Genomic DNA, 27,556 nt, shown 5'->3' on the forward strand with positions numbered 1-27,556 from the left:
GTAGGTTATTAGATCTTTTTTTTTCCCCCAAAACATCACCCCAAATACATAAAAAGATACATAAGAGACTGCTGGGAATGGAAGGCACAAAGAATTTATAAATCTCTTTCTTCCCAGTGATACCATGGAGGTTGAAGTAATTATGCACAAAATTCTCAGCAATTCAGAATGTGAAGAATGCCACGGTGACCCCATTCAACTCATTTCATCTCCCTGTGCCTCAGTTTCATCTGCAGCAGGGCAAGGATCTTTTTCTGCATAAAGGCCAATTTGCGAAAAATAAAGTTAGGGGGCTACACTTTTCCTTATTCAAAATGAAAATGGCTTATTGAGTCCCAATTTAGATTGCCACTTTACCAAACAGAAAAATATTCGTTGGAAACTTTGTGCTACTTCTGAGCCAAGGAATGTTAATATTCTGGCGTGTTTATTTAGTACTAGCATGAAGACAACATTCTAATCTTTGATACTTGACTTAGATGGGGGCTTCTGAAGCCAGGAGTTGTGAGGTCTAGTAAGCACTGTTACCATTAGCTTTGAATTAACATAATCTGGGCAGCTTAAAAAAAAAAAAAAAGGATTCTCAAATTCTCAGGCCAGGCCCCACCCCAGAGTTAATATCTCAGAGACTTAGAAAACTACTTACACTTTAAAGTTCCCCATTGAAAATTGGAGCCCCAGTTCTTGAGTAGCCTCTGGGAAGCCTTTAGAATCTTCTTCACTGATCTGGAAGATTCTAAGATCTCTTTTGAGCTCTAAATGCCAAGTCTACACTTGCTTCCGACATCAGATAATCTCACAGATAAGTATCCTCTAGTAAGGCTGCCATGACAAGGTTAAGTCCTCAGACTGTGGATATCATTCATACATCTCCTGGAGTGACTTCAAAACTGAATCCTCACCGAGCATCTCATAGTTTTATTAGTCAAAATATACTAGAGAAAAATGTCTTCTGTACTTCACAGGTTCAAAAGCTTAAAGGTAGAAACAGGAGTGGCAAACTTAAGTGCCTGCAGGGCCAACAGGTAGCATGAGGCATTTTTTTAAAAAGGAGGGAAGGAAGGAGGGAAAGAAGGAAAGAAAGAAGGCAGGAAAAATCCCACCAGTTGGCTTCATTCAGTTCATGGCCCCAAATAGATTTTACAGTGAGATAGCCACGTAGATTCACTGCTTGAGACAAGATGAAAAAATATGGCGTATTGTGAAGAGTGGCAGGGACCCGCCAAAGGATGAAGAAGTTGAAGGGTGAGTGGAGAGGGAAGGAGGAAAAGGGCCACCCCACAGGTCACCTGTCCTCTTTGTGGCTTGGCTGAAGAGACGTGAAACACATAACCAGATGGAAAGCAGATGCCCGTCTGGTCTTGCCACGTTCACCCATCCCAGTCACTCTCTCCTCCACTCCATCCAGCACAACACAGTGCAGGAAGAGTAAGTGGCAAAACATGACACTCAACTTGTTATCGATCTTCATAGCCCCCAGCCCCATCCCTCACTGCCTAGCATCCAAGGGCCTTCTTCCCTCGGGCCCATCCTTCTCTCTGGATTCCCCTTCACGGTCACTTATCCCCACCACCTAGTGACTCTACTTTAAGTTACAAACTCTCTATACCCAACTTTATTCTACCTACATAGTTTGTTTCCCCATCTGATTTTCTCTTCCAAGAAGGCCATGATCTTTCACGTCTAAATTCCATCCATTCTCCAAAATTCTGCTCAACTGGCATCAGAGCCACAAGTCTTTCTTCCCCATCTCTAAACGAGGAAGTACTTTACCTGAACCCGGGCGCTGATCTTTTTTTCCACCTTGCTTTATAATTACTGCCTTTCCTGGATGGTAAGCAACTGGAACCCCTGGCCTAGATATTTTTATGTCTCCCAGAGTGTCTAACACAATACCTTCTACACATAAGACACTCAGTAAATATGTGGTCAGGTGATCTGCTGATTGTGTCATTCATTCATTCATTCATTCATTCAACAGAAGAAGAATAATCACTGTTTGTTCAAAGAGTATTGCAAATGCCTTGAGGCTCATCAGAAGTTTCTTTTGTATTTTCAACACCACTTTGCTATTGCATGTTAAAAAAAAAATCCTTGTGCAAATACAGAAGATACAAAAGCAGGAAAAACGGATTCTGTGAAATTTACTGGCACTCTCCCTATCAGTGAATAACAAAAAATTCCTGGGTTTAAAAAGACATTCATAATGTTGTGCAATATCATGTAACTGCCTGCAGTCACGGTCCATGAGAATGTGTATTCCTACTCTGAACTTTAAAGGTTAGGCTTAAAAGTCTAGGCTATGGGGTTGACTCCTAAATTTATGAGACTAACACTGAATAAGTTATCAGCTTTTTCACATGCACAAAAGCTATAATTAGCTCAAGATTTTGCAAAACTGAGCCACAGTGGGAAGGAGTCAAACTCCCTGTCCTATCAACAGATCCAACCAAGTGAAAAATTACATTATTTATTTTTCAATAGGGCACTTGGTAAAACAAGTATTTTAAGCAAATTCATGTCTATGAAATGCACCTTTAAATGTAGTTCATATGAGTATTCGATTTCCTTATAAAAATCTATGTATGCCCATATATTAAATAAGCATTTTACATGTATATAGACTCACATCAAAGAATTTTTAGTCAGAATTCACAGCAGGTATCTCTACATTAATACCAGATTACATGAGTCACATAACACTTGCTGTCTTTTCCCATCCCAAGCCCCTGACATCACACCCTTACATTAGTTTGTGGAACAATATGCTACATCTGGCAAGAAACACTCATTATTTTGGGTTAAAATGAATTTCATTTTCTTGACTCTGTGTCTCTCACTGTCATTTTACTACGATACAGGGATATACCCGAGGTTACTCTGTGAGGAAAGAAAAAAAACAATTTCTTCTTCAATTGTAGAAGAACCTGCACAACTCAATCTGATCATTGTGTGGAGGAGAAAATCTTTCCAGTGACGACATCTTCCTGTGTCACTTGATTTTATTACAGATGTCATCTCTGCGTGCTGCATTAGTGCAGCTCTCTCTTCTTCTTTCAAGATTTTAATCTGAGTCTGTTGCTCTAACATTTTATCAGTTCAAAATACATGCTGTAAACCTCCCTGGCCATCAGATTTTCCTGTGAGCTAAAAATAACCCGTTCCTGTCAGTTAGAATTAGCTGATAAAGAGTGTCAGAGCCTGTTCTGAATAAGTTTGATAACTTCCTGTTTATGTGGCACTGACCCTTGTCTAATAAAGCTTCTTTGCCCTAGAATGAGAGGAGATTCTGCTGCATTCTATTCCTTAATGGCCAATACTGATTACTTTTGAAAGCCTTTAATACATTTCCCATATTAGACATGAACAGATGTCAGGTATGTTGCCAAGGGAAATTTCTTTTATGCAATCTTGGCTTGTTGTACAATAATAGCCCTTTCTCAACATGGGAAAAAATTACAGACCCAACTAATTTCCCTGACAGGGGAGAGTTACATATGTTTTCCACTTGTAGTTTTTACGACAAGTTTACAATTTTGCCAAACCTGGAACTAATTGGGACTGTTTCCAAAAGCGGCCCAATAAACCCCCAAAAGTGTAGAGCCATTTGAAAAGGTAAGTCAGCGATGGTTTGCTTTTTGCATTTTCTCCATTTTGGTCACAGCAGGGTGAGGGTGGGGGGTTAGATTGCAAAACTATTTCATTTAAGTCGCTTAAACACTTACTGTTTCATATCCTCCCAGTTTTTGAGCAGCTTGAAACATAGTCCAAAGGTTAACTGTTAGAGGGACAATAAGTATTTAGATAAGCATTGCATTAACATATTTCCAAGAAATGTCAATTAAAACATTTTGCTTTGTTTTTTCAATGAGAAAGAGAAAAAAAAAAAAAAAAAAAGAAATACTAACAGTAACCCAGAGAGCTAAGTTCTTAGGAAACAATTTGCCAAAGGGTGTTCAACAACAGGATATATTAGTACCACTTAAAATATTTCTTAAAAAAGAAACAGTCACAAATACGGAAACAGTTCTACTTTTAGGATAAAGGACAAACACAATTTTTAGTCCTATTGCCATCAGCAGACCAAGGGAAGCTAAGTTACAGCCTCCTTGGGAAAAGAGGGGGATTTCAAAATGGGGGCTGTTCTTGTAGGACCCTTAGAAAGAAGCCATTGACTAAAGGGTAATATCTAATGCCTCCTTCAGATAAGAACTCTCCATAATCAATAAATAACAGCCACTTTAATATATGATTAGCTTCTTAATAGAATGTCTGATGGCAGCACTATATTAAAAGCTCATAGCATATTTCACTAGCACATGGTACCTTGCACTGAGCAGGGAAATAGATATTTCACCCTTGAGGCTGCAGTGATACAACAGATCAAAGGAAAGGAAGATACTGGTTCACAGAGCAACTGAGTCATTTGTCCACTCAGTCCCCTAACTTGCCTGTGTGATGTTGCACATATGTATTTTTAAAAACAATTTTCTCTTCTCAGGACATGCATGTGTTTATGCTATTAAACATCTACGCCAAATTGCTAGCAACCCTGTTCATTTGTACTAAATACCATGGAATGGGACTGCTACGGATTTGATTCTTTCACAAGAGGGGAAAATTGAACTTCAAGTAATTCCTTGGTAAAGGAAATGAAGAATAAAATTAAAATTTAAAAAAAAAAAAAAAAAGGCTCTTTGACACAACACGTTCGAAAAGCCTCATTGAACCCTGCACTGTTTCAAAGCTATCAAGAGCCCTGCCTCAGCCTTGATTTAATCTGAACCAATGCATAATGCAACAAAGCTGTTCATAGTACATTAATTTTACTTCTATTTCAAGCAACCAGTTTTCAGACAAACATTGTAATCATTCGTAGTTATATAAGTTTATAATAGCTGCAAGTGTTCTCTTGCAATCAGTGCCAGTTGCCATTAGGTATGTAAATTGTTATGTAAAACATACAGGTTTGACATTCTTCATCAAAATGACACATGGTTTTAATCTAGGAAGATACATTTGGAGAAAATACTATTTCAAGCCAGGGGCTCATCGCTTTGTGTGCCACGAAGTCCAGACAGAGGCAGTATATATATTCAGTTGTGAAATCAGGACAGGGTCTGGGTTTCTTCTCTTTTTATAAGGAATTCTGCTCAGCTAAGAGTTCCCTGTTCTACTTTAAAATATATGATGACGCTTACATGTACATGTCAAAGTAATTCAAAATTGGGCCCTCGGTTCAAATTTGTGTATTTCTTGTTTCCTCTGAAGTCATCAGGTTTTTGTTATCTCCTAACAAATTTGGGGCTTAGGAAATATGTTTTCTCTTTGTGGTTGTTTTGTCCATCTTTTAATGTCCTCCTTTTAAAAGCTGTCTCTTCAGGCAACATCTGTGCCTGATAAAGCTACGTCATATTATTATCTCAGAAGAAAGGCGTTACAGACACTCAAGACTGACAAAACAGAAAATGAGGAACTTTCAACATGTCTATTTCCAGTCATAATCAGTGGATTCGAGCCTATAAATATCTCACTGCAACTGCCCCAGAAGGGAACAATATCGCGGAAGGAGGCAGGGGGAAAAATTCCTGGCCTGGATGATTTGTCGATTTAGTACAAACAGAGAACATCATCTCCAGAATAGGATTTCAACATAATCCTGAGTCAAAATTCTTTTCCCCCAATTCAATGAATCTGAGCGGTTTTGATATTTCAGAAATGAAAACAAGTATACTTACTCTGTTTAAAACCTAAATACGGTATTCGTTCTATGGGCGTCTTCCTTTCTTTCATGTATTTATAAAGTGCCACCAGGAAGGCCTGCTCATCTGCCCTGCACTCTTCGCCAATTCCAACCTTTGGTTTTTCTTCATTGGAGACTTTTTTACAGTTATTATGGTTATTCTTCGGCTTGGTCAAGGCTGACCTGGCCTCACATTTCACCTGGAAAAGGGAAAAAAATATGCCACATCAAGACAAGCACCACTCTGGAACACTTACAAAGACACAGCTAGGACAGGAACCAGTAAACTACCCTTGCCCTGAAATAGCTCTTAGAGGCACCGCTGGATAGGAATCGTCTTAGACCAGGAGATGGTAAATTTCTGTGAAGGGCCGGATGGTAACTATGGTAGGCTTTTGGGCACTATTGTCTTGGTCACAGCTACTCAACCCTAGCACCGAGAGCCATCCCAGACAAAATGTAAATGAATGGATGAGGTTGTGTTCCAATAAAATTTTATTTATAGAAACAGGTGGCCAGTGGGCCATGGTTTGCCAAACTGTGCCAGCCTCTTTTAGACTCCTTACAAGTATGTTGATATGAAACCAGAAACAGTGTTTGCATCTACTAGGACCATTCTCCTGTCTCTTTATACACTTTATTTTCCTAAGGGGCACCATCTGTTACTATCATTCAAGGAACGTTCTTAATAACAGTCCCATGTTTCGCATTTTGTATCAAAATGAAAGGCAAGTGTATTTCTTCATAGTAAACTTATCTTGTTGCCACTCTTCCCAGCAAACTGGAAAAACAGGTCAATGCTGGCAGATGTTGGCATCAGGAATACCAGCAAGGTCTCTGCTATATGTCACCCGAGGGTGATGCCCAGATACACCCTCAGTAGGAAACAAAACACCCCACTCTTTAAGGAGAGTGTCTCGCTTTTCAGTCAGCTCTGAGAATCTCATAGATGTTAAGTTGCCACAAAAGAAAAAGTAGAGGTCAGCTAAAAACCCAAGAAGAGTAAGTGAAAAGCTCCATAATTAATAAATAAATGACAGTACATGGGCCAGATGTTCTTCCCTCCATGCTCCAGGCAAGTACGGAGCCCGCCACACGGAGCGGCCAACCTCATGTTCCCTCCTCGCTGCCACGTTCTACAAGAGGCCTTTGATGGTTGTTAAATGTAACGGCTGAGCTGCTGAGCTATTTTAATTGTCAAAGGGGGAAGTACAAAGGGTCAAGCTGCGAGTTCAAGTGAGCCCATGGGGAATGTGTACATTCCAATATTCGTTACATCTCCCGATCTAACGTCTGAGAGAAGAGGATGACTGCCCAGGAAATGTTACAAATTAAAATGTCCCACACATTCAACAAGGTTTTCCATTTCATATTTCTGACCCCTCTTATTCTTTCCCTTCAGAGTCTCCTTCCCAAGAGCTAAGAACATAAAAGGCCTCACTTATTTACCAAAGGGGAACCTCTCCTCTAAGAACATAAAAGGCTACATTTATCTATTAAAGGGAAACAAACGTCTCCTCTGCAAGGGTCTTCTTTATTGTTTATTCTCTCAAATGGACACACTAGTTTAATATCTTTAGAGTCCTGGAAAAAAAATAAAACTTCCTGCACAGCTCAATCAACTGGGCCTCTAGATAAGATTTTAATTTTTAAAGATCGGTGGAAGTGGGATGAAAACATTTTTCCATATAGGATTTCTTCTTACAGTATTTTCAAACTTTAGTACTTTGTAACATTATATTAAGGCAAGCATCCTGGGAAACTTTATATTGTCATCATTTTTCACTGTCAAATTTCAGATTGTTGAGTCTAAAGTTCTGATGAAATCGATCATTTAATGGCTCTTTAAAATCATAAAATCACTCCAGTTCTAATCTGTCTTGCTCTCTGGCCTTTTTTGAGCGCTTACTATGTAGCCAGGCTCTATTCTAAGCCCTGTGTGGGCCCTATCTCATTTCATGCTCACAACCCTAATGGGGCAGGTTATTACTCTATGAGGGAGGAGGAAACTGAGGTACAGAGAGGATGGGTAACACATCCAAGATCACAAGATCATGTCCAGGTTAGTAAGTGGCGAGTCTGGAATTTGAACCCAGGTAGTCTCACTCGATGGCTTGTGGTTTTTTAAACACTGTATTTTACTGACACTCATAAAAATATTAAATTGATAGTCAAAACATACTTCCAATTAAAGACCATATCTTATCACTAGGCATTACAAAACCTACAGCTTAGAAATGTGATTTATCAAATGAGAAGTTGAAGATAAAACTCGGTGGTTTCCAAAGTGTAAAAGGGCTCCATTCCTTCCATTGTGTGTTGAGCAGAGGGAAGGAAACCAGTATCAATGGAGCAGCGCGCCCTGGGCTTCACACAGCCTACCTAATGTTCACAAGAATCATAAAAGGGAGGTTTTGAGCCTCATTTTACAGTCAAGGAAACTGAAGCTCAGCGGTATGTATTTTAGTATGTGGCTAGTGTCGGGTAGAGCTCTGAGTTGAGAACTCAGGTCTCCCACACTCCAAACCCATCTTTTAAAACCAGGAGTAGGTGTCAGTTTTGCATATAAAATAGGCTGAGGTCTTAAATCTGCAGTGATAACGGGCCACTTATTTATATTGTTAGGTCAGAAGCGCCACTGTTAAGGGAGTGTGAGGTTTGCCCCTCAGTGTCTAGGGAGCTGCCTCACCCATGCAGAAACACCCAGAAACAGAAGGAAAGCACAGAGGGCGTGCACAACCCCGACCCAAAGTCATTCAGACCCCATGATCACAGGGGAGGCTCCAGGTGATGCTGGGCTGCCACCTACTGAGCTGCATCCTGAAAGTCAGGGGGCTTCCCTTGGGGGCCAGGGGCTTCGTAAGACATTAACAGTGGTTTCTGTCCTCAGACTAGCTCCTACGTTTCTTCACTTAACATAAATGAGCCCTTTAGGGTATTATTCTGTTTCTGGATAGGACCAGGCCAAGTTCCTTTCTACATTTTTTTCACACTTACCGGAAACATTCTCAGCGTTTTAAGCTACTGAAATATGACACAGGAGCTAGTCTTCATGCTGACCTTGAGAAAGCCCAGCCTTTTGATGGTAACAGTTAATTACTAGATCTGTTCCCCCCCACTCCGCTCCCCCCCCCACCAGACCTGAACACCTTACACTTGTTGAGTTCACTAAGAGCTTTGGGGTTTCCAAAGTGATTGAGGAAGTGCTAATTAAAGAATCCACATTTAACATTTTCAGTGAACCACCATCTATTTGATATTAACCACATCCTTTCACTGGATTGAGTTGTAACTAATTCAGCCTTCAACTGGGGCAGCAAGATGTGCTGAACCAGCAGGAAAGGAACTAGAGTCTAATTTCGATTTGGTCACTAACTTCCTAGGAAACCCTCATTTTCTTCCTCAGGAAAGCAAGAAGGATAATCCCTGGGGTGAATTCTGCGAACCAAATGGGATGAAAAATATTGAAAATAATGGAAGTATCACATTTGTGAAGTATCAAAAGTATGCTTGTGATTTAAAGGGAAGAACCTATTGCAGTTTCCCTTTTTAATGTTCCTTTAAGAATACAAGAATATAAGCCACCTGTTAATGTACTTCTGGCCTTTGGAAAGTGCTTACAGGATGTGAAAAGTCATTTGCCTTTTATCAATGGAGGCCTTTCATTAGAGAGCCAGGCTGAGAAGACTTCTCTTGTATAGGTCGGCATTATGAATGGGCTTTTGCCCCAGACCTGGATTTGTGTTGGACACATTCATGACATCTTCAGAGAACTGGTAGCCTCTTCTCCATGAGACTTTTGCTATTGTTGGAAAGCCATGAAATTCTCTGTCCCTTGGAAAACAGAGTCTTGCAAAGTTAGTTTTCATGTTCTCACTGAAAGAGGGCAACCTTTGGATAGCAACAGGCAAATTACTTGACTTGCGTTTCCAGTCATGCACACAACAAAGTGAGTGGGTTCTTACTCTAAGAGCTCTGCTGCGTGGAGCTGCAGGAAGCTGGTACTGATCCACAGTTAGAAATGGTCTGTTTGAGGCACTTTTGAAAAAAAAACAAACAGTCACACAAGTCTTGGTCATAAAGCCAAACTATCACCTGAAATGTTGCTTCCGGTTCAGCAAATGATCAGATGGTCACAGACTTGTAACCTCTACGGTAGCGTTTCATGAGAAAAGACCACTTTAAGTCACACACGTCTTTTTAACGCTGTCCCGGCCCCAGATGTGGCCTGTCCATTCAGCAGGGATTTTACATCCATTTGTTGGGGCCAACAGATAAGCCCGCCATACTTCATACCTACCAGTCTCTCTCTTCTAGGTGAAGCGGTCTTTCCAGACCCACTGGAAGCAGACAAAGCAGGACTGTAATCCAAGACTCCGAGAGGAGCAGGGCGTTTAAACCAGTCCCCGGGAGCTGACTGCAGCATGACATTCATCAAGTCACCATTGAAACAAATGACGGAAGGATGACCCTCCTTCTGGTAAAGATGCTAAGTGGCAGTGCTGGTGCAAATCAAGTGGAGAAGGTCACTCAGAAAACCCAGGCTTCACTACTGTCCCTTCTGAGAAGGGTAAGTCAGTGAACAGCAAATACAGACTGCAGTTCTCTTCAGTTTTGTGGGTCCGAGTAGGAGTCCTGAGCTGCCTTCCACGGAGGGTGATATTCGAGGTGCTGTTCTTTCAGATCAATTGTATGAGTTCCTGTAAAACTCCCAGAGGCACTCTTTGGTGGTGGCTCCAAATGACATGAGAAGGAGCTTCCTCCTGCTGGGCTCAGGTGCAGAACATGCTGGGATAAACACGTGATGTCACCTTAGAGGTATGGGGCAGGGCGCCAACACAAGACCTTGTCAGGACAAGCTCTGCTGAATGCCACGATCCTAAAACCCTCTCACTGCATTCTGCAGTATCTTGCAAGCCATGTCACAGGGAACAAACTGTTCCCGCTGACATCCTTCAAGACCACAGAAGTCGAAGCCCTAGATAGGTAGTTGTAGGGCCAAGATGTCCGAATTACTAGAAAATTCATTTTTGGTATCCACACAGACTCACTTGGCAGAAGGTTAAAGGAACAGAACAAAAATAACTTTAGGGAAAAACAGATTTGTTTTTAGCCAGAAAACACACATTTCTACTGGGTGGTCTCTTTTTAACCCCTTGCAATCTTGGAAGCATGAAGAAATTTTAACCCGTAAGTCCTCAGAACTTCCTGATGAAATAATCCTTGAAGATAAGCTATAGAATGTGAATGTCTGGGATTTGCTTCTTTTCACTGGGAGGAGAAGAGGAGGCCATGGCAGAAAAATAGTAGATGGTCAACAGAGAACTGAATTCATGTTTTCCTACTTTAGGATCTTCCAAATTCACTAATAATGCTCCCATTTTCGTAAGCTAAGTCCTTGGATCTGGAAACGTGGTATCAGTTGAAATCCGGGCTTCAATTCAGGTCCTAAAGGGGCTACTGCTGTCTTTGGCACAGAAACAACACCTAAACGCAAACACCCCGTAAACGGAATCATGGAAACACGATCCAAGCCACAAAAGTAAAAAAAAAAAAAAAAAAAAAAAAAAAGATAAGCCTAAAAATATGAAGTGACACTTCACCCTTCATGGTGCTAAATACTTCAGGCATGCACTTTCCAGATTCCAAAGACTGCTTAGGCCCCAGGGCCTGAAAAAGAGCCTAGAGTTTGGACTTTCATTCTGCATCAAGAGTGATCTTTAAAAACATGTAAATCTATATATGAGTATATGTATCCACGTAAGTACTGGGCTACGTGTCTTTAATTCTAAGGTAAATTAGAGGTGACTTTGAAAAAAAAGTAACTTGAAAAAAGATTAATTATAGCCATTTCTAATTTCATCCTCTGTTAACCGCTGAAACATATTTAGACGAATACATTCAGAAAGAGGATGGTTCAGCTTGTCTATTTTTGATACAAGCAGAGTAAACTATGTCATTGTGTCATCTACTATGAAATCTCAGCCTCAATGACGTGGGCGCTTAATCATCTGTCCTTTACCCAACAGGCCAAACAGGGAGGTGGGAAGTCTTTCTGCTGACTAATCAAAATGCCTGCACTGCCCCTCCCCCACCCCCACCCCCACCCCCGAGGGAGGGGTGGGGAGGGGAGGGGTGGGGTGGGGAGGGGTGGGGAGGGGAGGGGAGGGGAGGTGGCGGGAACAGGAACAGCAGAGAGCTGTGAATAGCAAAGTCAGACTCTGAATTGAAAACTGCCACCAAGACACAGGAGCAGAGAGAGAAAGAGAAGAGGGGAAAACAAAAAGATGCAGCAAAACGAATACCATGGAGCCGAATGACTGTACCTTGGCAACGGATTTGCCATCGGAATTGTTGTTGGAATCTTTACCACCACTGAATGAATCTCTTCTCTGTGGGCATGGTTTCTTTTTGCGTGGTCTGCCTTTAAGATTTGGCGCTGAAAACAAATGGAGAACAGATGAGATACATTTTCATTTGCGTGGGTTTCCTTATGAAAAACCAAGGATGTTAAAACTCCAGTGGCGCCCTCTAATTGTTCAGAGAAACATACACATCTGTGGTAGCCAAGCCTCCTTTTAGGCGTCTCTCTCTGAAAGGCTGCCTCTTGGTAGACTGTACACTTCTGTCCATGTTCCCCAAAGCTCATCTATTGCACTGGAACGTGTCTAATTAATATAAATAAAACGAAGCCCTCAGCTTTAAAGGGTTAGGATAAGGAAAACGCACTTCCCCACTGTTATCAAAGAAACATGTTGGGCTGAAAGACAGCCCTGAGCCTGGCTCATTCTTTGTTTTTTGTTTTGCATCTTGTTTTCAGAAACCCAGATGATATGCCAGCCCATTACGGTATCATAGTAATGTAACGTTTGAAAACATCTCTCTTCAAAAGTGGAGACATGAGTGTTTTCTCAAAGTATGATACAAATAAGTAAGGAGAGAGCTGTAAAAAAAAAAAGAGGCATTCAAAATAACAATCTGAAAAATATTATCCCATGTATTTACTATTAATATCGCGACCAGCATGCTTCAAATCTCAACAGATCTGGCAGATACATTTAAGTCAGCATGTTCTCTTTTCCTTTTCAATATATTTTTTTTATGAAGATCTTGAGGGTTACTTAAAATAACTTCCAAAGATCACACTGGAGTTAGCCTGATTCCGTGGAGATTATACTTTTTAAAAGCCACAGACAAGACACAAATCAAAGTTATATTTCATCTTGGATGCTGAGTTTGAATCCCTTTAAGATCCATACAGAAAGAAGGAGGAAAAAAAAAAAAAAAGGCTGCTGTTTATTGAGTGCTACGACTCTCCGGCATCAGCTTTCACATTTAACTTCATCAGTCACCGGAGTCAAGCAAAAATAAAACAAACCAACTAACCGACTAGCCCTTGAAGAATTCCAAGCTAACAAATTATACCCCAAGCAATTTCTTTAGGACCTTTCAAGGTACCCACACTTCTTTATTGCTTTAAGGTATGATTATGACCATGGAAAATCTGAACAATTCAAACCCTCTTAACTGTTGTTAATCTTACTCATGTCACGCCACTAACCAGTGCTTTTAGGGCACTGTACACTGGACTCCTCTTAACAAACACAATTAATCCCACTCATTTGATTTTCTACTGTGGATAACAGTCTTGCTGTTGACAAAGCACAATAAAGCAGAGCTGCCTTTACTTTCAGGCAAAAGTTTAAAAAGTGGCTTTGGGGCTCAGACTCCCCCCCTTCCCAAATCCGTTCTCCTCTCATTTCCCCAAAACGTTTGTCTTAAAGTCCATCTCAGAAAGCCAGCCTGGAATCATCAAAGGCAAACAAACTCACAAACAAAAAAATCAAGCAAAGAGAAAGCGGCGATTACCCATTCCAGTCGACAAACATCTGCCTGATGATGTCTGTGCGCGTGAAAGCTACAGCATGTGACTGCTTCCCGGCCCTGTGTCCCTGAAGTCTCGACTTGACTTGGTGTGGATGTCAGCTTCCCTCCGAATGCGAGCTGCGAGGCTCAGCGCTCTGCTTACAACTCCCCTCCCCCGGCAGCTCCATTACTCATGTAAACACACAGCAGTGACTAGCACGGGGGTGTGTGGGATGAGCTCCGAGGACTTGGCTTGAGTTGCCAGACTGGCAGGCAGGGCTTGCCTCTCTCTGAGACTACCACACGGGGTTGGTGATTTCATCCGGCCTGTTGTGTGGATCCTGGCCTCCCATTCCCCTGTCAGAGCCCGATGCCACCTTCCTTCCAGGCTCGGCCTGGAGCCAGGGCGGGGACCATTTTGGTTTGAGGACGCAGTGTAGCACAGAAGTGTTTCCACAACTGACCCAAGGGCTAAGACTTTAATGACCGCGAGGGAAGGATGTACTTTCAAGTCCCTTATCATAATAATAGCAGAACAGAAAGCTGACAGAAACCCACAGAACTTGGGGTAGGTCTGAGGCATTTCGTTAAAAGGAAGAAAACAATCTTGCCTCTGTTCTAAGACTTGTTACTGTGATCGTTCCTTCCTAACATGTTGGCAAAAAGCATTTAAACCTAAAAGGCATTTATTTCCAGAAAAGCTTTCAAATCCCAAAGGCCTTTTAGATAGAGAGAACTTGCACTGAACAGGCTGTTTTGAATAAAGGCAAAGGTTCCGGGAACTGACAATAAGTCATCCCCAAATCGGGTCTATTTTCTCCATTCTCTGAGCTGCTTTCAGAACCCAGAGAGGCACATGCCCTTCCCCAGCAAATTCTGAGAATTGCAAATTTAGAACAGACTAACACCTAATAGTCTGGTCGCACAAACTTAAACTCTAAGTGGAATCTGATCAAGAGAAAAAGGCTTTTGTCCCTAAGAAAGGCAAGTACACTGATGTTTCAGGCATGGTTAGGTAAATCTCACCAGTCACCAAAGCCTCAAACTCAAATACCTCTTTTAGCTTCCCCTCTGAACTTCTTTTCTGACCTTCTCTGATGGAAGGTATCACTGTATTATTTGTACTTTAGCTGTGTCTCATAGCTTATTATTATACGAAGTTGGAGAGTCCTTAAGGGCAGGACCATGTTAGATTCATTTTTCTCTGCCCCAGTATCCATCCAGGGGCAGCACTGCCTAATATACTGTTGAATAATCAAGTGACTAGTGGAAATACAGGTGCCCACATAGGCCTCCTTGGTGTCAAGAGCTGGGCCCGCCGACCTGACCACATGTATGCCCGTCACACTGGGCACCTGAAAAACGGCACTCACCTTTCCTGCTTACCTGTGAGCTCTGGGAGCACACACCAGTGACTTGAGTTTGCTGTGGGAAATGAGACAGGAAACCTACAGCCTTTGGTTCCTGCTTAGGGTAATTGTATCTGGCATCTCAGTGGGACCACGATTGTCCCACATGCAATGAACAAATGCCCTGAAGAGCGGACGTTCAAAGTCCTGGGGGAATGGAGCGTGCAGGACTCCGTGTATTACTCCCGTAATACAATTGGAGATTTTTTGGATCCACAAGACCCCAGGTGAATCTTTGGGACCGAAAGGCTGGCTTTTGGGGAGAGCAAATATTCTTGTCCCCAGATTACATTTTTTTTTCCTACAGGGTCAAGAAGACAAATCATTTGCTAGGCGGGTGAACGAAAACAAATGCTTTATGGTGTGGTGGGGTCAGGGGGGCGTGGCTCTGGCCTTTAACTCTTCCCCACCTCCTCCTAGCTGCCCCGGACCCACCTAAACCCGCCCTCTTCTTGCCAGCTAAGGGCCGCACACTTCCTGAGAGAACCGGAATCCTAAAACTCCAGACGCACACCAGCTCCCGTGCTTTAGATGAGATCAGTCTCTACCAACAAAGCCATTCTTGGAAGCCAGCAGTACATTTACTGATAGCATACCTGGTGCTGGTGAGTTCTACTTCAAAAAAAAGACATGTAGTGTATTTTAGTGTGAAGCAGGAAATGCACAGTTACTTTGATACGTGTGTATATCCACTGGCCAACCCTGGCCCGGCTCAGAGAGTTCAGTCAAAGCCCTCTGCACGAATGTTTTCAATATTATTCACACATAATAATAATAGCTGATGCTTACGGCGCACTTTTTCTTGCCAGTCAGCACTCTGCATACAGTAACTCATTTAAAACTCAAAACAAGCCAACAGGAAGGCACAAGTATTATCCCCATTTTACAGACCAGGTAACTGAGATAGAGTGAAATTACTTTTGTCTTAGGTCATACCACTGGTTACTGGTAGCAGAAGGCTTCCAGCCCAGGCAGCCGGACATTGTCCAGAGCCCCTGCTTTAAGGGACTTCTCTCTAACAGAGGACATACACACTGTGTCTCATAATGAGGGATCTATATTATTAACTTGGGCTGGCAGTCTCCAGGGCGCTTTCCCCAAATGAAAAAACTCTCAAATACCACACAGCACGGAGGGCGCTGCAGCCCATCTCAGGCATCACACGGTATCCTACAGCCCTGAGGGCGAGCAGGGGTCCCCATCAGTTAAGTCACAGGGTTCCAATAAAACTTAGAGCACCGAGTACATTACCCCCTTGCAGTGAGCCACTGACTAACTCTTCTGCCTAATCGTTGAAAGATCTCTGTGGTTTTTTAAAACAAATCTTCCCTCTCAGACTGCCCATCTGTTCCTCTTACTCAGCCCCATGAAATTAACAAGTATTCACCATTGTGACGTCACAGCTATTTCTATAGGTGTTAATCCCAGGAGAATCGGCACCCACCAGTGCCCCAGGCTACTTTGACATCTGACCCATGTGTTTTGTTGTTTTTTTCCTTTTCTTAAAAACTCCTTCAACTATTACTGAATCACAGTCTTTTTTTTTTTTTTAAACAGTATAGCAAAACATGCTTTGTGTTTTGTTTTGTTTTTCTTAAAGAGTCTAGAAGCTCAGAGTTGCAGGCGTTCATGTACGTATTTACTTCACTGTGGGTTCTGACAAGTTATGTGTCAGGGCAGCACAGGTGTGGGAAACTTTCATCTTGCAATAATAATAAAAACAAAGGAAATGTAACCAGTTACTGGCAAAGTAAATTGCTTTTGGCTTAAATGTTCCTGTTTTTTTTCCTACTGTGTTCTTCCTGTCATGACCGTCTCTTTTTTTTTTTTATAACATTTATGCTCTTGGAAATGCCATGAAGATAAACTGCTATAAAAGCTGGATTGACTCATCAGTTAACAACTCTTTCTTCTCGTTTTGCAGAGAGGATTTTGTTGCCAGCACAGCAACATGTTCTCTCGAGAAATTCTTTGTGAGCTTCCACTCAGAGATAGGACTTGCTTGTTGGTAGGGACTGGAATTAGGGGAATGGAAAACCAGGCATCATTTTCCTAAGAGTTTGACCCCCAGGGTCAATGTCTAGAGGAAGCTGGCAGAGCGTTAACTCATTTGATTTGCAAGTGTGTGTGTGTGTGTGTGTGTGTGTGTGTGTGTAACACTAAACACAAGTCAGAAAACTAAACGACACCGATTGAAGGATTATGGACTGGCAAGCATTGTTCTATGCATAGCGTGCATTACTGATAATACTTTGCATTTCTTCAATGCCTTTCCTCTGAGCATCTCAATTCTTTGGTACATTGTCTTTACAGACAATAATCTTAAAATACTCTGGCAAGTTTCAGCATGGAGCATTGCTCCTGCTGGGGGGAAAAAAAAAAAAACCTATCCTAATTTAGTTATCATTTATTGTGTTCTATTTTCAATGTTTCCCTTTTGACTCCTTAGAAACTTCCTCTTGCACTACAACAAAAATAGGATGAGTGTTTTTAAAGTTATTAACGTAATGAGTAAAAGATTTAGAAACCGAGAATGGCAGAAGAAGGCTTGATCAAAGCCACTCCTGAAATTTATGGGTGTAATAAAAGAAAGGCATTTCACAGATAATCTCTTACAGAATTTCAGTTTTCAAATACTTGGAAAAAAAGAAAAGAAAAACAGAAGCTCTCAGCTCTCATGCTGGCTTTAACTTAAAGCCAACATTTTTACTTTTAAATTCATAAATGATTCCCTGAAATTTTATTTCAAATCCACGGTTACATTCCATATACTCCCCGCTCCACACCTCACAGAGCAAGGCCAGAAAACTGCAGCCGCTGGTACTCAGCATCCGATAATTGGTTGAATCTTTCCATGAATTCACAAAGAATCAATTATATATAGATTTAAGAACATGCAAGTTTACTTTTATTCTGTTCGCCTATAAATAATTTCCCACACCCAGCAGAAATGTTTGAGAAGCAACTGCGCTGTCTGAGAGAAGAACACACCGGGCCATTAACAAGCACAATTCCATCCTGAGGGGCTTGCTAACTTAAATGATGACTTTAAAGCAAACAGGCACAGTTTAAAAAAAGCTGCAAGAGTGTTATCATTTTCTGTCATTGTTCTGACAGTTTCCTATTTAAGAGTAATTTTTTCCCTCAAATAAAGGCATTAAAAAGATGAGTCCAGACTTGCAAGCTGAGACCAGAGCCAGCCTCAAATGCCCTCACTCTCAAATGCCACCAAGACGAGGCAGCCCTGCACAGGGACCAAGGGGTGTGCCCCAGGGGAGTGGTCACACTCACTACTCTGGATGTCACGGCTGCTTTGAGTTTCCAAGGTTGCTTTAGCCCAAGCCATACCTTGATGTTGCTTCAACCACCGTGCCTATTAACTACAATTTAGCATTTCCAATGAACTATGCTCTCACTGAATCCAGGTCCTCTCCTACCACCTGTAGAAGGGTGCGCGGTAGTGTTATTAGAAAGAGTGTGGGGGAAAAAAAATGAAGCAGGCTTTCTATGAGGTCAAGCCACTTAGGGTCTTTGTCACTGAGATCCCCAAGAGTCACTAATGAGAGTGGAATGTATCACTGCATTTGTCATACCTGGACTGGTCGGGCAACGTAAGTCCAAAACAGCCGTGGACTTCATTGACTGCTCAACAAACCATGTAAGTAAACACTTTTGTAATGCCTTCCAAATATGTCCTGTCTTACTCACTCCTTGTTTCGTACTTGCGAATGCTCCAGCAGTTGTTAATGCCTCTGATCAAAGTCTTAGTAATTTCATAGGCATGTGATTTGCATAGCTATTTCCTGATCCGCCTTCTCTCTGCCCTGGAGGTCTTCATTTCTCAGAAACACTTAACAACACAGATTATTTTACTTCTCCCCTTCCCCCAGCCTATAAATGGAACTTGACTTGCTAGCTCATCTGTATTGCTAATTGGTTTGAAAGCATGTGACTCCATGCATTCTTGCCATTAATACACAATCAAACCTCTCTTTTAGTCAGTTTTTACCAGCAGTGATGGGCAGATCTCTATCTTTATTTCCCCTCTGTGTCTTGAGGAGGGAGACAAATTTAAATGGCCAAATGTTATCTTATATCATTTCAAAATGATGTAGGGAATTCCAAAGGCATTCAGAAATGTTCTAGAAGTCCATGATAGGCCTGTCTAAAAGGGCACTGGCAAAGAAGAAAGGGATTGTGGTTGCTTTTCACTACCACTTGCGGAGTAAGAGGGGAATCGGGGAGCTAAATTGAGGTCTAGAGTGAGGAGAGATTCTGGGTTTTCAGAGGATTGACTCTTTAAGGAGAGAATTCTGGAAGAGGGGAAGGAGACTGAAGCCAATGCCAGGCCTTTCAAATTTGGGTCTGTTCTGATTACTCACAGCATCCTCCAACCATCATCACAGTATCCTTTCAACCATCTCAGATGAAAGATCCCCTTCAGGACCCTGGTGGCTCACAGCTGCTCTGCAAATGCTTATTCGTCTTTGGGGTAATGAAGTCTATAGGCCATGGCCTCAGGAACCTGCGGAAAGACTTTGGCCTTAGAATTCCAGATATTTTGTGAAGAGACATCAGGGCAGCATGGATGCCTGAGGGCTTAGCTTGGATCTTAAGGTACAGGAGGCAGCACCGTGTAGGTGCTCAAGGCTGCGCACAAAGGGTCAATTTCCTCCCCAGCTGCAAAGTCTTGTGGAGAAGTCACAAACTCAGCCAAAGCAAAAAATGGATTCTAAAATGCTATCGGGGCTCAAACTTCACTTTCACATGTACCTGGCAACTCATTTCTCCTGCTGTTCTTCTCCCCAGATGCCAGGTACCCACCAGCCATTTCCAAGCCCCAGGAGCCTCAATTAATGAAGATCCTGCTGGATGTTGAGGAAAAAAAAAAACCCGCATCAAAACTCCTACAATTAGAACAAGTGTGTCGTCTCAATGCTCACTATGTACTCTTTCTTAAGATTTTGAAATAACTCATGTTTCCATTTTTTGAAAACTATTCAGTATACACAGATTTCGTTTTTCTTAGTATGATTATCTACAATACCAATAGAACATCAACTTAAGATACTTGTCCTTTTTTTTCTTAGGCTATTTAAGGATCCACTCTGGAAATGACTTTTTAAGGACGTTTTGATTTCTGTAATTTATGAAGTTTATAAAGATAGGACTTGGGCTTCCCTGGTGGCGCAGTGTCCGCCTGCCAATGCAGGGGATGGACACGGGTTCGAGCCCTGGTCTGGGAAGATCCCACCTGCCGCGGAGCAACTAAGCCCGTGCGCCACAACTACTGAGCCTGCGCTCTAGAGCCTGCGAGCCACAGCTCCTGAGCCCGCTTGCCTAGAGCCCATGCTCCACAACAAAGAGTAGCCCCTGCTCGCCGCAACTAGAGGAAGCCCCCCCGCACAGCAACGAAGACTCAACACAGCCAAAAACAAACAAACAAAAAGATAGGACCTCTTAAACATAGAGAATTAATTTTTGTCTCTTTTTTTGTTATAATCAATAAACCTGTTTATTCTAGTCCATGATTGATATGTTCTATGGTGTTACTATTGTACGTGACAGCACAGAAGTGCAAGCCACATTTTTGTATTGAATAACCTTGCGAAGATCAGTAACTATCAGAGCAGTTCTTAAACTCGTGTATAAATAGAACATTCTTGTTCAGCCATTTCTCCAGGTTTGGAAATGAGATATTCCATTTTCAACATTGAGGATAATTGATTGCTGCATCTCTAAAGAAAATGTTGGAAGTAAGTAAAAGAGACTTTTGTGTGTGTGTGTATATGTGGATTAACATGGAGATATTTAACTTACTACAGACTTGGACTAATATATTATGAGACTTTTCACTTTTTCAAACACATACGGAAAAGTAAAAAGTAAAAGATCATCAAGTAATAGGTTCCCCATTTCTTTTTAAAAAGATCCCAAAAGGAATTTGTACTTAAAGGGGATTTTTCACTCTCTTCATGTTTTTCTACCTTTCAGAAAGAATAATTTAAGAAGTAGGATAATCCCAGGGAATTCCCTGGAGGACCACTGGTTAGGATGCAGTGCTTTCACTGCTGAGGGCGCAGGTTCAACCCCTGGTCAGGGAACTAAGATCCCACAAGCCACGAGGTGCAGCCAAAAAAAAAAAAAAAAGAAGAAGAAGAAGAAGAAGAAGTAGCAGCATAGTCTCTTACTTAGAAGTAAAAAGGTGACAGTTCCTGTTTGTCTGAGACTTTGAGACATTCTTCTTTGCTCAGGTAAATCCGTTTCTCCTCTATGAGCTGCGAGCCACAATACTGGAAGACGACTTTCAAAGCACTACTGTGGTACCAAGGAACTTACAGGTGGCAGAGAAGAGTGTGTGCTGCAGCAGGGCAGAGTGAAGAAGGTCAGCTCGATATAACCCCAGCAGGGTAAGCTAGGGAGCTCAGCTCCCGGGAGTGTGTCACACTGTGGGGAAACAGCGGACAGATATTGACAGGAATCTCATGATGAAGATACAGAACACACAGAAGATGTTAGAATTTATTCCCACTTATTTCAGTGAAAGCCAAAACATTTATAGGACTGCTTAGAGTTGCTCTGTCCAATATGGCAACCACTAGCCACATGGGGCTCTCGTGCACCTAAAAGATGTCTAGTCCAGGGACTTCCCTGGCAGTCCAGTGGTTGAGAATCTGCCTTCCAATGAAGGGGACGCGTGTTTGATCTCTGGCCGGGGAACTAAGATCCCAGATGCCATGCCAGTGCACACCGCAACTACTGAGCCCGCGACACCACTAGAGAGCCCCCGGGGCTCCACAAAGAAGATCCCGCGTGCTGCAACTAAGACCGGACGCAGCCAAATAAATAAATATTAAAAGAAAGAAAGATGTCTAGTCCAAATTGAGATGTGCCGTAAGTGTAAAGCACACACTGGATTTCTAAGACAATACAAAAAATATCAAATAGCTCATTAATAACATGTTATATTGATTACATACTGAAATATTTTGGACATACTGCATTAAATTAAATGTTATTAAAATTAATTCCACCTGTTTCTTTTTACCTTTTAAAATGTGGTTATTGGAAAATTTTAAGTTACACGTGGCTTGCAGTATCTCTCTCTTGGGTGACGCTGGTTTAGTCAACAGTTCAATGTTACGATTATAGATATAGGTCCTTAGAAATGTGTGTTAAAGTGCAGACAGAACAAGGCTAACATCTGAAGCTAAAATAGCAAAAATCATGAGTCAAACTTTCAGTACAATTTAGAGTTTTATTCACTGTTTTGCAGGGTAGTCATGCATAGATGTTAGTATCTGAAAATTCTGCCAAAGTTGAGGTGTCTCCTTTGTAACATTCAAATCTGGTAATCATTGATTCAAAGTAACCACATGGCCCCGATGAAGATGTTATTTCATTAACTTCCTTAACTAAGATGTCAAGGCAAATTTTAAGACTTGACAACAGACTTGGGGAGTTGGGTGGGGGGGTAGGGAAGAAAGTGAGAAAAAGAGCTGTCTCATTTTTTATTTTACTTGTTATTTTCTCCTGCTACCAGCATGGGCTGGGCATAAGGTAAGTCATTTGCGAACTGAATAAGAGAAAATCGATTCTGAGCGATTTTGGCTCACTGGAAAAGTAGAAGCTTCTACACCACAAACTGTTGAATACCTTCATGGTCTGCGTGTGTTTTTCTTTTTGGAGTTTTCATCTGCAAGTAAGTAGAGAGGTTTGATACAGCCGGGCCCAAAGGCAAGGGCACAGTCTTCACAGCTTTGCCAAGGTGCCTGAAGTCCTACGGTTTAATATGACATAAAGGGAGGCTGTTCATTGAAGACAGGAGCTCCAGTAAGCCCAGAAAAGCTGACAGAACGAAAAGGTTTGAACTCTAGGGGGCAGGAGAGGAGATATATCCTTTTCCCAATCTTAGCACCAAAAAGGCCAGGGGGCATCACTCTGAGAAGATGGCTGCTCATCGCTCAGTTGGCCCCATGTCTCAACTTCCCAAATAACTTGTCACTGTCGCTGAACCAAAGCCTGTCCCCCTCCACCTCCTCACCTTTTGATTCCTGCGGCAGCAGCAACACAGAAACATACCTAGACATTAAGGGTTCTCCAAATATAACATGCCAATCAAAGGGCTACACGCCTGCCTGGATTCTTTTATGGAACCCCCTTTTTAGGGTTCTCATAAAAATAAAAGAACAGCAATGGGGGCTTCCCTGGTGGCGCAGTGGTTGAGAGTCCGCCTGCCGACTCAGGGGACACGGGTTCGTGGCCCGGTCCGGGAGGATCCCACATGCCGCGGAGCGGCTGGGCCCGTGAGCCATGGCCGCTGAGCCTGCGCATCGGGAGCCTGTGCTCCGCAACGGGAGAGGCCACGACAGTGAGAGGTCTGCGTACCACAAAAGAACAAAACAAAACAAAAAATAAATAAAAGAACAGCAATGGTAGCAGTAGAAATAAGCTTAGAAAATATTTTCTTAGAAGGCAAGAGTTGCTATAGCGTTTAAGGCAGTTACATGCAGCGAGATTAAGACCAAAACGCCCGCAATGTCAACAGAAACGTGCAATGACTATTATTCATTCTACTGTATAATACTTATAACAATAATTTTTATGAAATTATTTGGCAGGTTCAACCTCCATCCAGAGAAGCAGTCTGCACACCTCTGCTATTCTTCTGATATCTAACTACAGCAGTATTTGTCTTTGTCCTCCAAACTCTTTTATAGCACATGGCATGCATATTTCAGCATCCAACATTATTAACTCATGACCAACTGTCACTTGATGGTTATCTAACACGTGGGGTCTCCACAAAAGGGATCCTTATTTGGGCAAAAGCTCTTGTCTGCACCAGTCTGTCTATATTTTCCCTCAGAAGAACTTTATTTGGATTATTATTCGCTGTTAGTGGAAACTCGGAGGCTGCATGTGTGGCAATTGGAAGGCGGGGAAATAAATCCTTAGCAAGTTAAAACACTTAGCTGATATTAAAACCAGTTCTGGCTTTGTTAGCTGAAAGGAAACTCTCGGTTGCCCTCTTGTGGTCAATCTGTGTGATGTGGTGGGAAGACCATTAAAAACCCAGAAACTAACAAGAGAGTTTAATCAAATACAGGTAAGAACATTCAGCCTCGACAGAAACAGTCACAAATCACAACCTTATGTTGTTTTATATGTTTTAGAATTTACATTGAGCAGCCCTCCTATGTGGAGAGGGATGGGGGAGGGGGGAGGGCTAGTAATATGGAAATTAGAACTCTGTCTTTCTGGAATACAATGACTTCCCTGTATTTACAACCATAACTGTTATATATGTGGCAAACTGATTTTTAGGGGATTTAGAACCTTAAAAAAATCATGCCTACATTTTCAAAGTTTCTTCATAACCAAAAATAGACTGATGTTCCAACTGGTTTGGAATTATAAGAACCAAGGAAAGAAGTCTGAATAATTCCCTAATATGGAAGAAAACCACTTTTTTTTTCTTTTTAAATAAGGAACAGTTTATTTGTTTCTGACAATAGGCAGCATATGGAAACGTGGAATTTATAGAAGTTTAAGTACAGAACTTAGCCTTATCGCCTAAAAATAAAATTTTATAAAAATCTGAACTCCAAATCTAATAATTGGTTACCCAATTTGGTATTTAATTTTAAAAAACAGCATTTAAATAAAAATTCTGCTGTAGGCCTTTCAACAATTTCCTGCCTAACAGGCCCATCCCCAAAAAGCAAACAAACCTGGTATTAAAACAGACTGAGGAGCTTAAGAAAAAAAGCTGGGGGCAAAGTACATGAGAACATAAACTATTTTTCATCTTATTACCAGTAAATGTACCATTTTCCTCTTTTATGTGTCTCCTCTTTAGATAAAAGCCGCTCCTCCAACCAGCATTAACAAAAATGCTCTGTATTTTTAATATGAGGTTGGGGGCAGATTAATCTTAACTTGGCTTTTCCACTCACACGTGGAAGTTCAGTGTTGCAACAACAGTTGTTTGGTTTTGTCTTTGAATTTGCAAAGTTCTTAAAGTAATTTTACTACAAAATTAAACAGCTGTGAGTTCTTTAGCAAACATGATGATTCTTGTTCTTTTTTGTACTATTGTGCAAGCTGAAATACCCTTTCTTTCATGTCTTTTTATTCCAAAATGAATTCCCTAGTTAGCCTTGTTTAGGTTTAAAAAATATAATGAAGAAAGGGGGCGGTGTTTGCTGACCTCTGAAATTCATCAGCATTTAAGCACAGGGCGCTTACACAAGGTGCACACTCAAAAGGGCTTTTGTTTAAGTCCCATTATGGAATGAAAAATGATACTCTGCCCCAATTTAATGCCAATCACTGTGTACAACAAAGCCATTTGCAAATATTTCTGTGGCGCAAGGGATCTTATGCCTATTTTGCAGATGAGAAAACTGATGCAGATGAGAAAACTGAAACATCAAAAAAATGGTGAGGGAGTGAAAAACGAAGACGTTCACAGAGACTGCAATTAAATTTAGAATTTGACTCCTAGCCCAGGACTCTAACCACGTGAGGGCTCTGACTCTTTGGAAGCAACAGAAGGGCAATTTTCAAACATTCTTTTGACATTATTAACCACAGCCCCAGGGCTCCGGGAAGTGGAGGCGGGGCCTGGAAAGGACACGGAGCTGCTAGGTGACAGCCTCTGGCGACACTAATGAAGTGGATTATTTGATCCATGCCACCATATATTCTAGGAATAGTCAGAGGCTTAGCAATTCCCTTTGTACCTTAAAAACTTAAAATCTAGATTTGAGTGCCAGCATAGACGGCCTCCTAAAATATGGAGCCGGAGAATCATGACAAGACGTGAAGTGCAGAAAGTGGTTTGTGGCTTTTCTACTGTACTTGGAACCAAACATCGCTGCTAGGAGCTGTGATGACGGTAGGATTCTTCACTTGAGTAATGTAAAGAATGATGAAATTCCAGAGAGTAAGGAGAACCTCAGACACCATCTAGCCCAAACCCTTATTCTACACATCAGGAACGGGAGGCCCAGAGAGTCTGCCAATTGCCCAGAGTCACACTGGTGGCTGCTGGCTGCACGAGATCAGCAGCAGGGCCTTGGCAGCAGACGGCTTTGCAATGGGCCCCGAGTACCTCCTCTTGGGTCTCTGCAGGGCAAGCTCCGTCATCCCAAGACCACGTAACTAAAACACACTTTCCAAGGAACTGCAATTAATAAAGTCAAATGGGAGCTGACAAGGACATTCCCGCTGTGTTCAAATGCCAAAACACACAACGGAGAAAGCTCACTTGGAGCGCACGGACCGTGGGTCCTTCTGGCGGGACTTCTGTGCACCACACTCCCAGCTGTTTGCTCAGACCAAAATGGGAGGGACTAGGAAAAAATGCTCACGAAGCCGTCGGGGCAACACTTGGCACTCGGCGACGGTGCCTGCCACCTTCTTGCTTTTGCTGGACTGGGCGGAAAACTGAAGGGGCCTCCTCATGTGCGGAAAGGCTTTGGGAATTCAAGACCTCTGGGAGAAATGGACCACTGCCCACCTTGCTTTGGAGCATCCTCGTTACCTTCCAATAGTAACAAATACCCTAGAGGTCTCCCAAGCTCCCCACATGGCTCCACACCTGTGTGCCCGAGCTCCCCGGCGGTCTCTGACGATACCCTTCCTTTTTCACCATTTTCCCTCCTGCCCCAACTTGTAATTGTTCCCCAGACTCGCACTGGGAATTGCATCCCCTAAAAAACTTCCTTATTCTCCCACATCCCCAGCTGGGTGGGTGGGGGGGAACTCTTTGTCTGTAACTTCTGTATCAAGTAGGCTTCTACCCTAGCACCTGTCACCCTGTATTGAAATCATCTGTGAGTCTCTCTCCTCATCAGACTCTAAAGGGATGATGTCTGTCTTAGTCACTGTAGCATCATCATAGTAGGTGAACAATAAAAATTTGAAGGCTCTCTGTATCATGTTTTGAAAGCAGTGTCTGGTACTTAGTGAGAGTCTAGTAAATGTTTATTAAACTGCACTGACTGCTGATTCCACTAGAGAAAAGAAATACCTCTGAAGACGGCAAGGTGGCTGGGCCGTCCTTGGTGGTTCACCTTCCTGTCTGCAGTACCTTCCCTTGGTCACAATTGCCATTAGTAAGGGGGGAAAATACACGTCCACATTTTATTTCCCACTATGTAACTCTGAGACCCAGCAACTGTCCACCAGTTAAATGCTTAACAGAGACCTGCCTTGTCTGTGAATCTATAAATCTGACTTGTTTTGCCAAGACCCTCCAAGCTCATGGGATGATGCTGGCTCTATTGGAGAACCTAAACAAGGGAAAAGGCAGCAACACCTAAGAGAAACAAAGTTCCCTGGGGAAGATGGCAGACTGTCTGATGAGAATTACTTTTTTAAGAAAACCCATCCCTGCAAAGCTACCTAAAAAAATGTTCCTGCAGGCCAAAGTCTGGGCAAATCTATAACGTAGAGATTAAATTTAAATTCTAATAAAGATTTTCAACAAAGATCAATAAAATAGGAGATTGATCTGCAGTTAAAAGTT

At 42.1% G+C, this 27,556-nt stretch overlaps 1 protein-coding gene across 2 annotated transcripts in view; it reads right to left on the minus strand.

Moving 5' to 3' along the window:
- Window positions 1–27,556, minus strand: part of ARID5B (AT-rich interaction domain 5B) — a 189,637-nt gene that overhangs the window by 33,220 nt on the left and 128,861 nt on the right. Inside the window, exons 1-4 of one of the 2 annotated variants that reach the window (XM_060034941.1) lie at window positions 13,613–13,774; window positions 12,049–12,182; window positions 5,739–5,943; window positions 3,726–3,778 (exon numbers count right to left, since the gene is read on the minus strand). In XM_060034941.1, coding sequence (XP_059890924.1) covers window positions 3,726–3,778; window positions 5,739–5,943; window positions 12,049–12,182; window positions 13,613–13,616 — 396 coding nt within the window. In that variant the 5' untranslated portion in view covers window positions 13,617–13,774. Of the gene's footprint in view, window positions 1–3,725; window positions 3,779–5,738; window positions 5,944–12,048; window positions 12,183–13,612; window positions 13,775–27,556 lie in introns of those variants that run through there. The other variant, XM_060034940.1, reaches the window with a different exon arrangement.

Source organism: Delphinus delphis, chromosome 16 (assembly GCF_949987515.2).
Source record: "Delphinus delphis chromosome 16, mDelDel1.2, whole genome shotgun sequence".
In the NCBI taxonomy this organism is placed as follows: domain Eukaryota; kingdom Metazoa; phylum Chordata; class Mammalia; order Artiodactyla; family Delphinidae; genus Delphinus; species Delphinus delphis.